General features: G+C 19.8%; 1 protein-coding gene across 1 annotated transcript in view; it reads left to right on the top strand.

The window, feature by feature from the left end:
• The window catches only part of LOC117172560 (vacuolar protein sorting-associated protein 33A), a 48,758-nt gene that overhangs the window by 5,511 nt on the left and 27,645 nt on the right, over positions 1–15,602 (top strand). Inside the window, exons 2-3 of the mRNA XM_033360618.1 lie at positions 1,321–1,514; positions 7,788–8,272. Of these exons, the coding sequence (XP_033216509.1) occupies positions 1,321–1,514; positions 7,788–8,272 (679 nt within the window). The remainder of the gene's footprint in view (positions 1–1,320; positions 1,515–7,787; positions 8,273–15,602) is intronic.

The raw sequence follows: 15,602 nt of genomic DNA on the forward strand, positions 1-15,602 counted from the left end.
TTCCGGCATTTTTCAGTCGTCCCAAATCTAATATTAAGAACTGTCATGACTTTTCCAATGAGGAAATTTTAAATTGATGGTAATTTTATAATTTCGGGAATATCGCTTTAAAAAATTATTTTACAAAGGTTTAAAAAAAATTTTGTGATTTGAAGAAAAAAATATGGAATTTCCTAGTTAAAAATTACATTTTAATTAAAAAATAAAAGAAAAAATTTGAAATAACTTATGTTCATGTTTTTTTTTGTCTAAAAGGACATTTTAAAGTATGAAAATTTGTTTAAAGATTGAAAAAGTGTTCAGAATAGAAAAAATGCAATAACTTAAAAAAAAATTGTTTGGAGGAAAATCTTTGGCAATCTGTATATTTTCTTTACCATCAAAAAATAAATTCGCAAATTTCTTTTTGTTCTAAATCGTAAAATTTTTCGAATAATAAATTTTCCGACAATTTATAATATTTCCAAATTCAAAAGTTCCCGAATAATGCATTTTTCGACAGAAAATTTAAAATACTATAATAAAATATTTTTAACAACCCATTTTTTCTTATTTTTAATGTATTTAAAAAATTATTGCTTTAATTAAAAATAAAAATAATTATAAAAATATATTTCTTAATGCAAAAGAAGAATCTAAGAACAAAATTGTTATACAAGAGCAATAATTTAAAGAATCTACCATTTACATTTTTTTTAAACTTGCATGAAGAAATTTTTTCCAATTGTTATTTTAAATTTAAATTATTTTAAATTTAAACAATTTTAACAATTACGCAGAACATTAAACAAATTTTTCTTTGATAAAAATACTTCATTATTGTATTTTTAAAAGGTAAAATAATATTGATTAAAAACAGCTTTTTGAATTATTTAAATTCGCAAATTTTCTATTATACAATAATCAAATATTTTAATAAAAAAAATTACTTTTAATTTTTAATGTTTCTAAAATTAGTGTTCAAATTCAAAATCAAAATAATTTTTTTTTAAATCCAGAAATATATCATTTTTAAATTCAAAGAATAATGTTACACGCTTTAAGTATTAAAAATATATATTTTAAAAATCAAAATAATTGTTTATTGTATTTTTAATAAATAAATAATGTTAAAAAATTGTACTTTTTAAAATTCGGGAATGTTCTAGTTCGCATATTTTTCAATTAGGAAATTTTCAAATTCGGTAACATTATAAACTGTTCGAGAATTTTATTTTTCGACATTTTCAGTCGTCCCTTGGAATCCACTAAAACTATTTTTTAATAAAAAAAATAGTAATATTTTTTAGTTTAAATGAAAATCTAATATGAAATTCACAGGCAATTGTTTGGGATAAATCGCTTGCAGGGCCAATTGGTCTCGTTGCAAAATACAGTTTATTGCAAGAACACGATGTAGTCAAAATGTACCCACTGGGCGAAGGCCCTCTTCCCAAAATAAATGTGGCAAATATTATATTTATCACACGACCGCAACTTGATCTGATGGATTTAATAGCTCAGATTGTTCACGGGTTTGTAAAAAATCTATTTTTTATCGATAACTAATTAAAAATATTTTTAAAAATAGTGAAAATGGGGGCTGGCGATTAAAAAAAAAGGGTTTCGTAGCTTATTACGACGAATTTGTCTAATTAAATTTTATGTGAGTATTAATCCGGGTATTATTAATTTTTTTAAGTAAGAAAGGTAAATTCTTAACCAAAAATTGAATATTTAAATTTTTAATTACAAAAAATAATTATAAAAAAAAATAATTTTCTATAAAAACAGTTGAATTATCAAATAAAAATTATAAAATTTTAATGAAATAGTTAATTTTATGTCAAAAAAGAGAAATTTTAAACAAAATACAAGAACTAAAATAGTTAAATTTTAAAAAGTTGAATTTTTAATTTAAAAAAGAACCATTTTCGACCAAAAATACATATACAAGAAAGTAGTTCAACTTTAAAACCTAGTTGTTAAATTTTTTACCAAAAAGAAAACTTCTCAAACAAAAAGATTCATTTTCTACCAAAAAAAAAACCGAATTTTCAACGAAATTCAAGAATTCTTAACCAAAAAGTTGAATTTTCAACTAAAAAAGATCAATTTTTGAACAAAAGGTTTGATTTACTACTTAAAAGGACAAATTTCCAATAAAATTTGAGAATTCTTTACTAGAAATTTGAATTTTCTACCAAAAATAAAGAATTTTTATACAAAAAGATAAATTTAGTGCCAAAAAATACGAATTTTTAACTAAATTCAAAAATTTTGAACCAAAAAGTTGAAGTTTTAACTAAAAAATATGCATTTTTAAACAAAGAGTTAAATTTTCTCCCAAAAAAGACGAATTTCAATCAAATTCAATAACTCTCAATTCAAAAGTTGAATTTTTAACTAAACTAGATTAATTTTCAAAAACAAGACTTTTTAATAAAATAGTTGAATTTTAGCAAAAGGTTAAATTTTTACTCGAAAAAGAAACGAATTTTCTACCCAAATAGTTGACGTTTTTACCAAATTATTGAACTTTCAAGACAAAATGACAAATTTTCCATAAAAAAAGAGTTAAATTATCAAACCAAAAATATGAAATTTTGATGGAATAGTTAATTTTATACCGATAAAGAGAAATTTTAAACAAAATACAAGAACTCTCAACCCAAAAGTTAAATTTTTAACTGTACTAGATTAATTTTCATTCAAAAAATTACATTTTAACAGAATAGTTTAATTTTAACATCAAGTGGAATTTTTAATTAAAAAAAGAACCATTTTCGACCAAAAATACATGTTCAAGAAAGTAGTTCAACTTTAAAACCTAACTGTTAAATTTTCTACTAAAAAAATAATTTTTTAACCAAAAAGATGAATTTTTAAACAAGGAGATTAATTTTCTAAGGAAAAAACGAATTTTTTATAAAATTAAAGAATTCTCAGCCGAAAATTGGAATTTTCTACTAAAACAGTGAAGTTTTAAACAAAAAGATTAATTCAATACAAAAAGCACGAATTTGTAAAAAAATTTAGGATTTCTGAATGAAAAAGTTGGATTTTAAACTAAAAAAAATGAGTTTCTAAAAAAAAACGTATAATTTTGTGTCAAAAAAGACGAATTTTCAGTGAATTTGAGAAATCTTAACCAGAAATTTTTAACCAAAAAGATGAATTTTGAATCTAAGAAATTAATTTTCTACTGAAAAAACATATTTTTAACCAAATTAAAGAATTCTCAACCCAAAAGTGGAATTTTCAACTAAAACAGAGAAGTTTTAAACAAACAGATTAATTTAGTGTAAAAAAAGACGTATTTTTAAACAGATTAAGATATCTGAACCAAAATGTGGATTTTTCAACTAAAAAAGATGAATTTTTTAACAAAAAGATGTATTTACTACCAAACAAGATGAATTTTTAACAAAATTCAAGAATTCTAAACCAAAAAGTAGAATTTTTAACTAAAAAAGATAAATTTGTAAACAAAAAGATGGATTTTCTACAAGAAAAAAATTAATTTGTAACCAAAAATAGAAGAATTAAATTTTTAGTTAAAGCATTCAATTTTTAAATAAAAAATAGAATAGTTTCAACTAAGAACATAAATTTTCAAACAAGAATGGGATAGTTTAAATAAATTTTAGCGAAAATATTTAATTTTCAACTAAAAAGAAACGAATTTTTAACCAAAGAAAGTAATTTTTAATAACAATGATGAATTCTTGACCCAAAAGTGGAATTTTCAACTCAAAATATGAATTTTCTATCAACAAAGAAATTAATTATTGACAAGAAAAAGAATAGTTAATTTTTCTACAAAACAGATAATTTTTTAAAGGAAATGATAAAATTTCTATCAAAACTAAAAAAGAAGAATTTGTAAAAAAAAGGTTAATTTAGTAACAAAAAATAAGAAGTTTAAAAAAAATTCAAAAACTGTCAACCCAAAAGTTGAATTTTCATTTAAAAAAAAAGAATTTTTAAAGAAAAAGATTAATTTACTACCAAAAAAGACGACTTTTTAACAAAATTCAAGAATTCTGAACCAAAAACTTTAATTTTCCACTAAAAAAGATGAATTTGGAATAAAATACAAAAGTTCTTAACTGAAAAAGTTGAATTTTCAAGTAAAAAGGAAGGATTTTTAAACAAAAATATGAATTTGGAATAAAATACAAGAATTCTTAACCAAAAAGTTCAATTTTCAAGTAAAAAAGAAGAATTTTTAAACAAAAAGATGGATTTGCTATTAAAAAAGACGCATTTTTAACCAAATTAAAGAATTCTTAACCAAAAAGTTGAATTTTCATTTTAAAAAAAAAAGAATTTTTAAAGAAAAAGATTAATTTACTACCAAAAAAGACGACTTTTTAACAAAATTCAAGAATTCTAAACCAAAAACTTTAATTTTCCACTAAAAAAGATGAATTTGGAATAAAATACAAAAATTCTTAACTAAAAAAGTTGAATTTTCAAGTAAAAAGGAAGGATTTTTAAACAAAAATATGAATTTGGAATAAAATACAAGAATTCTTAACCAAAAAGTTGAATTTTCAAGTAAAAAAGAAGAATTTTTAAACAAAAAGATGGATTTGCTATTAAAAAAGACGCATTTTTAACCAAATTAAAAAATTCTTAACCAAAAAGTTGAATTTTCATTTTAAAAAAAAGAATTTTTAAAGAAAAAGATTAATTTACTACCAAAAAAGACGAATTTTTAACAAAATTCAAGAATTCTGAACCAAAAACTTTAATTTTCCACTAAAAAAGATGAATTTGGAATGAAATACAAAAATTCTTAACCGAAAAAGTTGAATTTTCAAGTAAAAAAGAAGAATTTTTAAACAAAAAGATAAATTAATTACAAAAAAAAGGCATTTTTCACCAAATTCAAGAATTCTGAACCAAAAAGTTGAATTTTTAACTATAAACGAAAAGAATGTTCAAAGAAAAAGATTAATTTACTACCAAAAAAGACGAATTTTTAACGAAATTAAAGAATTCTGAACCAAATGTTGAATTTTCCACTAAAAAGATGAATTTTGAATAAAATGCCAGAGTTCTTAACCAAAAAGTTGAATTTTCAAACAAAAAGATGAATTTACTACCAAAAAAGACGATGTTTCAATAAAATTTTAGATTTCTAAACCAAAAAGTGAAATTTTTAACTAAGAAAAAGAATTTTTTAACAAAATGATCAATTTACTACAAAAAAGATCCATTTTCAGTAAAATTCAAGAATTCTTAAGCAAAAAGTAGAATTTTTAAGAAAGAAAAAAATTAATTTTTAAGAAAGTAGTTCAACTTTAAAATCTAGTTGTTAAATTTTTAACCAAGCAGATGAATTTTTAATCGAAAAGATTAATTTACATCTAAAAAAGATGAATTTTAAAGAAAAAGATTATTTTTCTATCAAAGAAAATCGAAACTTTAACAAAATTCACGAATACCTAACTAAAAAGTAGAATTTGTAACTAAAAAAGATAAATTTTTAATCGAAAAGATTAATTTATTACCAAAAAAGATAAAATTTCATTAAAATTCCAAAATTCTCAAACAAAAAATTTAATTTTTGACTAAAAAGGATGAATTTTTAAACAAAAAGATTACTTTATTACCAAAAAAGACATTTTTCAAAAAAAAGTGAATTTTTGACTAAAATTGAATTTTTTAACAAAAAGATTAATTTACTACAAAAAAAAAGGAAAATTTTTAATAAAATTCAAGAATTCTTAAACAAAAATAAAATTTTTAAACGAAGAGATTAATTTACATCCAAAAAAGATGAATTTTAAAGAAAAAGATTATTTTTCCATCGAAGAAAATCGAAACTTTAACAAAATTCAAGAATTCCTAACTGAAAAGTAGAATTTGTAACTAAAAAAGATAAATTTTTAATCGAAAAGATTAATTTATTACCAAAACAGATAAAATTTCATTTAAACTCCAAAATTTTCAAACAAAAAATTTAATTTTTGACTAGAAAAGGTAAATTTTCAAACAAAAAGATTATTTCACTAACAAAAAAGCATGAATTTTTAACAAAATTTAAGTATTCTGAACCAAAAAGTGGATTTTTCAACTAAAAAAGATGAATTTTTATACAAAAAGATGGATTTACTACCAAAAAGGACGAATTTTTTACTAAAAAAGATCAATTTTTTAACAAAAAGGTTAATTTACTACCAAAAAAGATGAATTTCCATTAAAATTCCTGAATTCTGAACCAAAAAGTTGAATTTTCAAGTAAAAATATCAATCTGTAAACAAAAAGATGAATTTACTACAGAAAATACGATTTTTTTACTAAATTCAAGAATTCTGAACCAAAATGTTGAATTTAAAAAATTTAAAAAAAAGAATTTTTAAACAATGAAATTAATTGACTACTAAAAAGGACAAATTTTTAACGAAATTCAATAATGCTGCACCAAAAACTGTAATTTTCGACTAAAAAGGATGAATTTTTAAACAAAAAGATTACTTTATTACCAAAAAAGACTTTTTTCAATAAAAATTGGAATTTTTGACTAAAAAAGTTAATTTTATAACAAAAAGTTTAATTTACTACAAAAAAAAGCAAATTTTCAATAAAATTCAAGAATTCTTAAACAAAAAGTATAATTTTTAAGAAAGAAAAAAAAGTTTTTAAATACGAATTTACAATAAAATTCAAGAATTCTCAAACAAAAAGTTGAATTTTCAAATATAAAAGATGAATTTTTAAAGTAAAAGATTAGTTTGCTACCAAAAAGCACGAGTTTTTCACAAAATTTAAGAATTTTTAACCAAAAAGTTTAGTTTTCATCTAAAATAGATGAATTCTTAAACAAAAAGATGGATTTTTTACTAAAAAGTACATGAATTTTCATTTAAAGAATATCAATTTTTAACCAAAATTAGAATAGTTAAATTGCTCAAAAATTAAATCATAAAAAAAAAATTTTATAGTTTGATTTAACCAAAAAAGATCAATCTTTAACAAAATAGTTTGAATCCTCAACCAAAAGAGATTAATTTTTTAACTAAATAGTTGCGATTTTTAACCATTATGTAAATTCCCTAAATATGGCCGATTTCTTCTGGCATATTCCCTAAATTTCTGAAATTACCTAACATTAACTCTATAATTTAAAAAAAAAGTTTATTCACTCTAGATCGTCTTAACTTTTTTATAACTGAAACAGTATTTATCAAAAAAATTTCAAAAATTTTATGTAATATGCGATAGATCCCAAACTTCGAAATTAAGTACAGTAAAAAATTGCTCCATTGAATTTTCATAATTAAATTAAGCCTTATTATAAACAAATAGAGATTTCCAAAAAAAGGATCTAATTTTTTCATCCTTTTTTCTAGATTAATATTCCCAACATATTACAGAATATACTGTAAAAATTTCAAACTGGAGAAATGAATAGTTAAATAATAAATCTCTATTTGTTTATAAAAGTGCCTAATATTTGACATTTTTTTCATAAATTCTTTATCAGTTATAAAAAAAGTTAAGACGATCACTTTTTTCAACACGATAATTTTCAAAAATGTATTTCTCGGAAATTTTGCATATCATATTGAAATAAAAAAATAGCTATTTAATATTTTTCAAACAAAGAAAATAAATCATTATTGTATGTATTTGTTTCAACAATAAATGCTTTAAATTCTCTTAAATGCTGAGCATATTCTCGAAAGCATTTACTCAACACCATTTCTTGGGTATTGAAAAACTTTAGCTACGAAACCCTAAAAAAAATAAGAGAAATCGAAAAATGGATAGAAAAAATGAAGATTTTTTTTAGAGAGGAAGGAATAAGACCACGCAAAGAATTTCACATTTTTTTCGTGCCACGTCAGAGTCTCCTCTGCGAGCAAAAGCTCAAAAATCGAGGAGTCTACGGCAGTTTCACCCTGATTGAGAAATTCGCCTGTGATCTTTTTCCCTTCGACAATGACCTCGTGTCCATGGAACTCAGTGGCGCTTTTCGCGAATTCGTTCTCGAAAATGACCCCACTTGTCTCTACCAAGTAGCGAGAGCGATTCAAAGTTTGCAGAGACTCTACGGAAAAATTCCAAAAGTTACGGGCAGAGGACCGGCCGCGAACAAAGTTTGGGAACTGCTTCAAAGACTCAATCGAGAGGAAGAGGAGACGAAGCAAAATGGCACTCAGACTTCTGTTATCGAGCATTTGTTGCTTTTTGATAGATCTACTGATTTGTTGTCGCCTCTCGTCACCCAATTAACCTACGAGGGACTCATCGACGAAATATTTGGAATCAGTAACAGTAAGTTTCAAGTGGAATAGTTGAATTTTAATTCAAAAAGATACTTTTTTTAGCCAAAAAGATTTTTTTTTTTATTAAAAGAGAAATTTTGAACAAAATACATGAATTTTTTTTTATTAAAAAATACATATTTTCGAATAAAAATGAAATAGTTAAATTTTCAATTGGAAAAATTTATTTTTCGACAAAAAAAATTAATCTTTAACTTAAATGATGGAATATTCAAGTAGATTAGATAAATTTTCAGATCAAAAAATTAATTTTTAACAAAAATAAAAGGAATTTTTAAAAAACTGTTAAATTTTTAGTTAAAAAATTAATTTAAAAAAAATCAAAATTAGAATATTAGAGATAGAAATATTTAGATATTCAAGTGGAATTTAAGGTGAAAATTCATCATTTTAGTTAGAAATTTGAATATTTTATTGAAGTTTCATTTAGTTGAGAATTTATATTTTTTTGTTTAAAATTCAAGTATTTTGTTGAAAATTTTTTGATTTACTAATTTTTTTAAAATTATTTTTGACTAAAAAAGGATTTAGTTTGATCTAGATGATGAAATTATTTATATATATTTAAATTTATATTTATATAGATAAATTTTCAGATGAAAAATTAATTTTTAACATAAAAAAGGAATTTTCAAAAGACAGTTAAATTTTCAGTTAAAAAATTAATTTAAAAAAATCAAAACAAAATATTTAAATTTTCAAGTGGAATTTAAGGTGAAAATTTATCGTTTTAGTTGAACATTTGAATATTTCATTAAAGGTTCATTTGGTTGAGAATTTATATTTTTTTGTCTAAAATTCAAGTATTTTGTTGAAAATTTTTTTAAATACTAATTTTAAAAAAATATATTATTTTTTGACTAAAAAAGGATTTATTTTCAACTAAAATGATGAAGTTATTTATATAGATTTAAATTTATATTTATATAGATAAATTTTCAGATGAAAAATTAATTTTTAACATAAAAAAGGAATTTTCAAAAGACAGTTATATTTTCAGTTAAAAAATTAATTTAAAAAAATCAAAACAAAATATTTAAATTTTCAAGTGGAATTTAAGGTGAAAATTCATCGTTTTAGTTGAACATTTGAATATTTTATTAAAGGTTCATTTGGTTGAGAATTTATATTTTTTTGTTTAAAATTCAAGTATTTTGTTGCAATTTTTTTTTTAAATTAATTAAAAAACTAATTTAAAAAGAAATTATTTTTTGACTAAAAAAGGATTTATTTTGAACTAAAATGATGAAGTTATTTATATAGATTTAAATTTATATTTATATAGATAAATTTTCAGATGAAAAATTAATTTTTAACAAAAATAAAAGGAATTTTTAAAAAACTGTTAAATTTTTAGTTAAAAAATTAATTTAAAAAAAATGAAAACAAAATATTTAGATTTTCAAGTGAAATTAAAGGTGAAAATTCATCATTTTAGTTAGAAATTTGAATATTTTATTGAAGTTTCATTTAGTTGAGAATTTATATTTTTTGTTTAAAATTCATGTATTTTGTTGAAAATTTTTTGATTTACTAATTTTTTAAAAATTATTTTTGACTAAAAAAGGATTTAGTTTGATCTAGATGATGAAATTATTTATATATATTTAAATTTATATTTATATAGATAAATTTTCAGATGAAAAATTAATTTTTAACAAAAAAAAAGGAATTTTCAAAAGACAGTTAAATTTTCAGTTAAAAAATTAATTTAAAAAAAATCAAAACAAAATATTTAAATTTTCAAGTGGAATTTAAGGTGAAAATTCATCGTTTTAGTTGAACATTTGAATATTTTATTAAAGTTTCATTTAGTTGAGAATTTATATTTTTTTGTTTAAAATTCAAGTATTTTGTTGCAAATTTTTTTAAAAATTAATTTAAAAACTAATTTTTAAAAAAAATTATTTTTTGACTAAAAAAGGATTTATTTTGAACTAAAATGATGAAATTATTTATATAGATTGAAATTTATATTTATATAGATAAATTTTCAGATGAAAAATTAATTTTTAACAAAAATAAAAGGAATTTTTAAAAGACATTTAAATTTTCAAGTGGAATTTAAGGTGAAAATTCATCATTTTATTTAAAAACTTGAATATTTTATTGAAGGTTCATTCAGTTGAGAATTTATATTTTTTTGTTTAAAATTCAAGTATTTTGTTGAAAATTTTGTTATTCCTAAATTTTTTTAAATTTAAAAAGGTATACTTTCAACCTAAAGTTGAATTGTTAGATTTTCAGTTGGATAAATTTATTTTTTGACTAAAAAAGGATTTTTTTTGAACTAAAATGATGAAATTATTTACATAGATTTAAATTTACATTTATATAGATAAATTTTTAGATAAAAAATTAATTTTTAACAAAAATAAAAGGAATTTTCAAAAGACATTTAAATTTTCAGTTCAAAGATACATTAAAGAACAATCAATAAAATATTTAAATTTTCAAGTGACATAATTGCATTTTCAAGTAAGACAATTAATTTTTTTTAAATAAAAATAGAAACAAAAAATATAAATTTTCAGCCAAACAGAAAAAATTAATTTTAAACATCATGGTTACATTCTTAGCTAAAAAATTTAATTTGTAACAAAAAACAAACGAAATTTCAACAAAAAAATTAAGTTTTAACTAAAAGGATAGAATATTGAAGTAGATTAGATAAATTTTCAGATCAAAAATCAAGTTTTAACAAAAATAAAAAGAATTTTCAAAAGATAGTTAAATTTTCAGTTAAAAAATTAATTTATAAAAAATCAAAACAAAATTTCAATAACAAAAAACATCAAAATAGTTAAATTTGTAACAGGAATAATTAAATATTAATATTCTAGTTGAATAATATAGTTGAATATTCAACTAAATTTTTTAAATTTTCAGTTCGAAAAATTAATAATCAACGGAACAAACAGAAATATAAAAAACAGTTCAATTTTCCGTTAAAAAGAACAGCAAAATAGTTCAATTTTTTTAGACAAGAAGATTTTTTCCTATAAAAAGAGAAATTTCGAACAAAATAGATGATTCTTTGATTAAAAAATACATACTTTCGAACCAAAATTGAATAGTTAAATTTTCAATTGGAAAAATTTATTTTTCGACAAAAAAATTCATCTTTAACTTAAATGATGGAATATTCAAGTAGATGAGATAAATTTTCAGGTCAAAAATTAATTTAAAAAAAAATCAAAACAAAATATTTAAATTTTCAAGTGGAATATAAGGTGAAAAATCATCATTTTATTTAAAAACTTAAATATTTTATTGAATGTTCATTCAGTTGAGAATTTATATTTTTTTGTTTAAAATTCAAGTATTTTTTTTTTATTTCTTAATTTTTTTAATTTTAAAAATATATACTTTCAACCTAAAGTTGAATTGTTAGATTTTGAGTTGGAAAAATTTATTTTTGGACTAAAAAAGGATTTATTTTGAACTAAAATGATGAAATTATTTATATAGATTTAAATTTATATTTATATAGATAAATTTTCAGATGAAAAATTAATTTTCAATAAAAAGAAAGAATTTTCAAAAGACAGTTAAATTTTCAATTAAAAAATTTAATTTTTAACAAAAAACAAACGGATTTTCAAAAAGAAATTAATTTTCAACTTGATGGATGGAATATTCAATTAAATTGGTTAAATTTTTAGTTCAAAAAATTAATGTTCAACGAAAAAAATGGAATTATAAAAAAGAGTTAAATTTTTTGATTAAAAAATTAATTTTCAATAACAAAAAACATCAAAATAGTTAAATTTGTAACCGGAATAATTAAATAATAATATTCTAGTTGAATAATCTAGTTGAATATTCAACTAGATTATTTAAATTTTCAGTTCAAAAATTAATAATCAACGGAAAAACGGAAATATAAAAAACAGTTCAATTTTACGGTAAAAAGAACAGCAAAATAGTTCAATTTTTTTAGACAGGAAGATTTTTTTTTCTATAAAAAGAGAAATTTTGAACAAAATACATGATTTTTTTATTAAAAAATACATATTTTCGAATAAAAATGAAATATTAAAATTTTCAATTGGAAAAATTTATTTTTCGACAAAAAAAAATCTTTAACTAAAATGATGGAATATTCAAGTAGATTAGATAAATTTTCAGATCGAAAATTAATTTTTAACAAAAATAAAAGGAATTTTTAAAAGACAGTTAAATTTTCAGATAAAAAATTAAATTAGAAAAAATGAAAACAAAATATTTAGATTTTCAAGTGGAATTTAAGGTGAAAATTCATCGTTTTAGTTAGAAATTTGAATATTTTATTGAAGGTTCATTTCGTTGACAATTTGTCTTTTTTTGTTTAAAATTCATCTATTTTATTGAAAATTGTTTTATTTACTAATTTTTTAAAATTTAAAAATATATACTCTCAAGCTCAAGTTGAATTGTTAAATTTTCAGTTGGAAAAATTTATTTTTCGACCAAAAAAGGATTTATTTTGAACTAAAATTATGAAATTATTTATATAGATCTAAATTTATATTCATATAGATAAATTTTCAGATGAAAAATTAATTTTCAACAAAAGGAAGGAATTTTCAAAAGACAGTTAAATTTTCAGTTAAAAAAATTAATTTAAAAAAAAAAACAAACGAATTTTCAGCAAAGCAATTAATTTTTCAGTTGAAAAATTCATTTTTAACTAAAATCCTCAACTAAAATGATGAAATATTCAAGTAGATTAAATAAATTTTCAGATCAAAAATTAATTTTCAACCTGAGTTTCCAACAAAATAGATAAATCTTTAACTTTAATTTTTATCCGAAAGATGAATTTTTTAACCAAAAATATTTGTCTTCTACCAAAACACGAATTTTAAACAAAATCCGTAAGTTTTCAAATAAAAAATGTAAACTTTAAACCTAAAATTAAGTAGATAAATTTTAACGTTGGAACAATCAATTTTCAGCCAAACAAAGAAATGAATTTTAAATATAATGGTTAAATTTTTATTAAAATAAATCAATTTTTAACAACAAAAAAACCGAATTTTCAATTGAAATGATGAAATATTCAACTAGATTATTTGAATTTTCAGTTCAAAAAATTAACTTTTGACAAAAACAAAAAAGGAAGTTTTAACAAAGCAATTGAATTTTCAGTTGAAAACATTATTTGCAATCAAAATGAATTAATTTTTAACTAAATGGATGAAATATTAAACTAGATTAGTTAAACTTTCAGTTCAAAAGATTATTTTTCAAGCAAAAAAACAGTTAACAAAAAATACAACAAAGCAATTAAATTTTAAGTTGAAAAATTAATTTTCTAACATGAAAAATGAATTTCTAATTAATATGATGGAATATTGAACTATATTATTTAAATTTTAATTCCCAAAAATTAATTTGCAACGAAAAAAATGTAATTATAAAAAAAAGTTAAATTTTTCGTTAAAAAAAATGAATTTTTAACAAAGAACAGCAAAATAGTTAAATTTTTAACTGGAATAATTAAATTTCCAATTAAACAAAATTAATTTTTAATACACAAAAAAAATTTCAACAAAGAAGTTAAATTATCGGTTAAAAAATTAATTTTCAACCAAAATAAATTAATTTCCAACTAAAATAATGAAATTTTCAACTAATTTATTTAAATTTTCAGTTCAAAAAATTAATTTTTAACGAAAAAAAGGAATAAAAAAAGCAGTTAAATTTTCAATTAAAAATTTAATTTTCAACAACAAAAAATCAGCAAAATAATTAAATTTTTAACTGGAATATGGAAATTTTTAATTAAAAAAACATTGATTTTTGAAAACCAACAAAAAAAGAATTTTCAACAAAATAGGTATCTCTTCAATTTTAATTTTCATAAAAAGGATCATTTTTTTAACCAATGGTTAAAAAATATAAAATTTTTCAGTTGAAATAATTAATATCTAACAAAAAAATTTTTAACATAATAAATTTTCAGGTGAAACAATTAATTTTTAAGAAAAAAATACGAATTTTCAACAAGGCAATGCAATTTTAAGTTAAAAAATTAATTTTCAACCAAAATAAATAAATTTTTAACTAAAATGATAGAATACTCAACTAGATTATTTAAATTTTCAGTTCCAAAAATTAATTTGCAACGAAAAAAATGGAATTATAAAAAACAGTTATATTTTTTGTTAAAAAAAAATTAATTTTCAACAAAAAAACAGCAAAATAGTTAAATTTTTAACTGGAATAATTAAATTTTTAATTAAACAAAATTAATTGTTAACACACAACAAAAATTTCAACATAGAAGTTAAATTATCGGTTAAAAAATTAATTTTCAACCAAAATAAATTCATTTCCAACTAAAATAATGAAATTTTCAACTAGATTATTTAAATTTTCAGTTCAAAAAATTAATTTTTAACGAAAAAAAGGAATAAAAAAAGCAGTTAAATTTTCAATTAAAAATTTAATTTTCAACAACAAAAAATCAGCAAAATAATTCAATTTTGAACAGGAATAATTAAATTTTTTATTTTAAAAAAATTGATTTTTAAAAACAAACAAAAAAAGAATTTTCAACAAAATAGGTATTTCTTCAATTTTGATTTTCATAAAAAAGATAATTTTTTTAAGCAGTGGTTAAAAAATATAAAATTTTTCATTTTAAATAATTAATTTCTAACAACAACAAAAATTTTAATATAATACATTTTCAGGTGAAACAATTAATTTTTATGAAACAAAAAAAAACGATTTTTCAACAAGGCAATGCAATTTTCAGTTAAAAAATTAATTTTCAACCAAAAGAAATTAATTGCTAACTAAAATTATAGAATATTCAACCAGATTATTTAAATTTTCAGTTCAAACCAATAAATTAAACTATTATTAAAATTCATTTTTTTGTGAAGGATTTATGAATTCAATAAAAAATTCATTTCTTTTTTTTAACTTAAGTATTTTCTTGAAAATTCTTTTTTTTTAAACATAATTTGTTGACTGAAAATTTAACATTATTTATTTAATTAGTCAATTAATATAGTTCAAAATTAAACTTTTTTATTGAAAATCCGTTTAAAATTTACCTATTTATTTGAAAATTGGTATTTTTTAGTTGAAAATTCAACTATTTGTTTGAAAATTGATATTTTTTAGTGAAACATTCAACTATTTTTTTTTCTTCTTCTTTATTCATAATGTGTCCCCTAAGGGTTTACATGACTTCCATTCCTTACAATCTTTCCGTTTAGATCTATATATTTTTTACAATCTTATTCTTTCTATATATACAATTATTTACAACTATTTACATAAAGTCTTATATCTAGTTCCTGCGATAGCGCAATTTAGGA

Source organism: Belonocnema kinseyi, chromosome 5 (assembly GCF_010883055.1).
Source record: "Belonocnema kinseyi isolate 2016_QV_RU_SX_M_011 chromosome 5, B_treatae_v1, whole genome shotgun sequence".
In the NCBI taxonomy this organism is placed as follows: Eukaryota; Metazoa; Arthropoda; class Insecta; order Hymenoptera; family Cynipidae; genus Belonocnema; species Belonocnema kinseyi.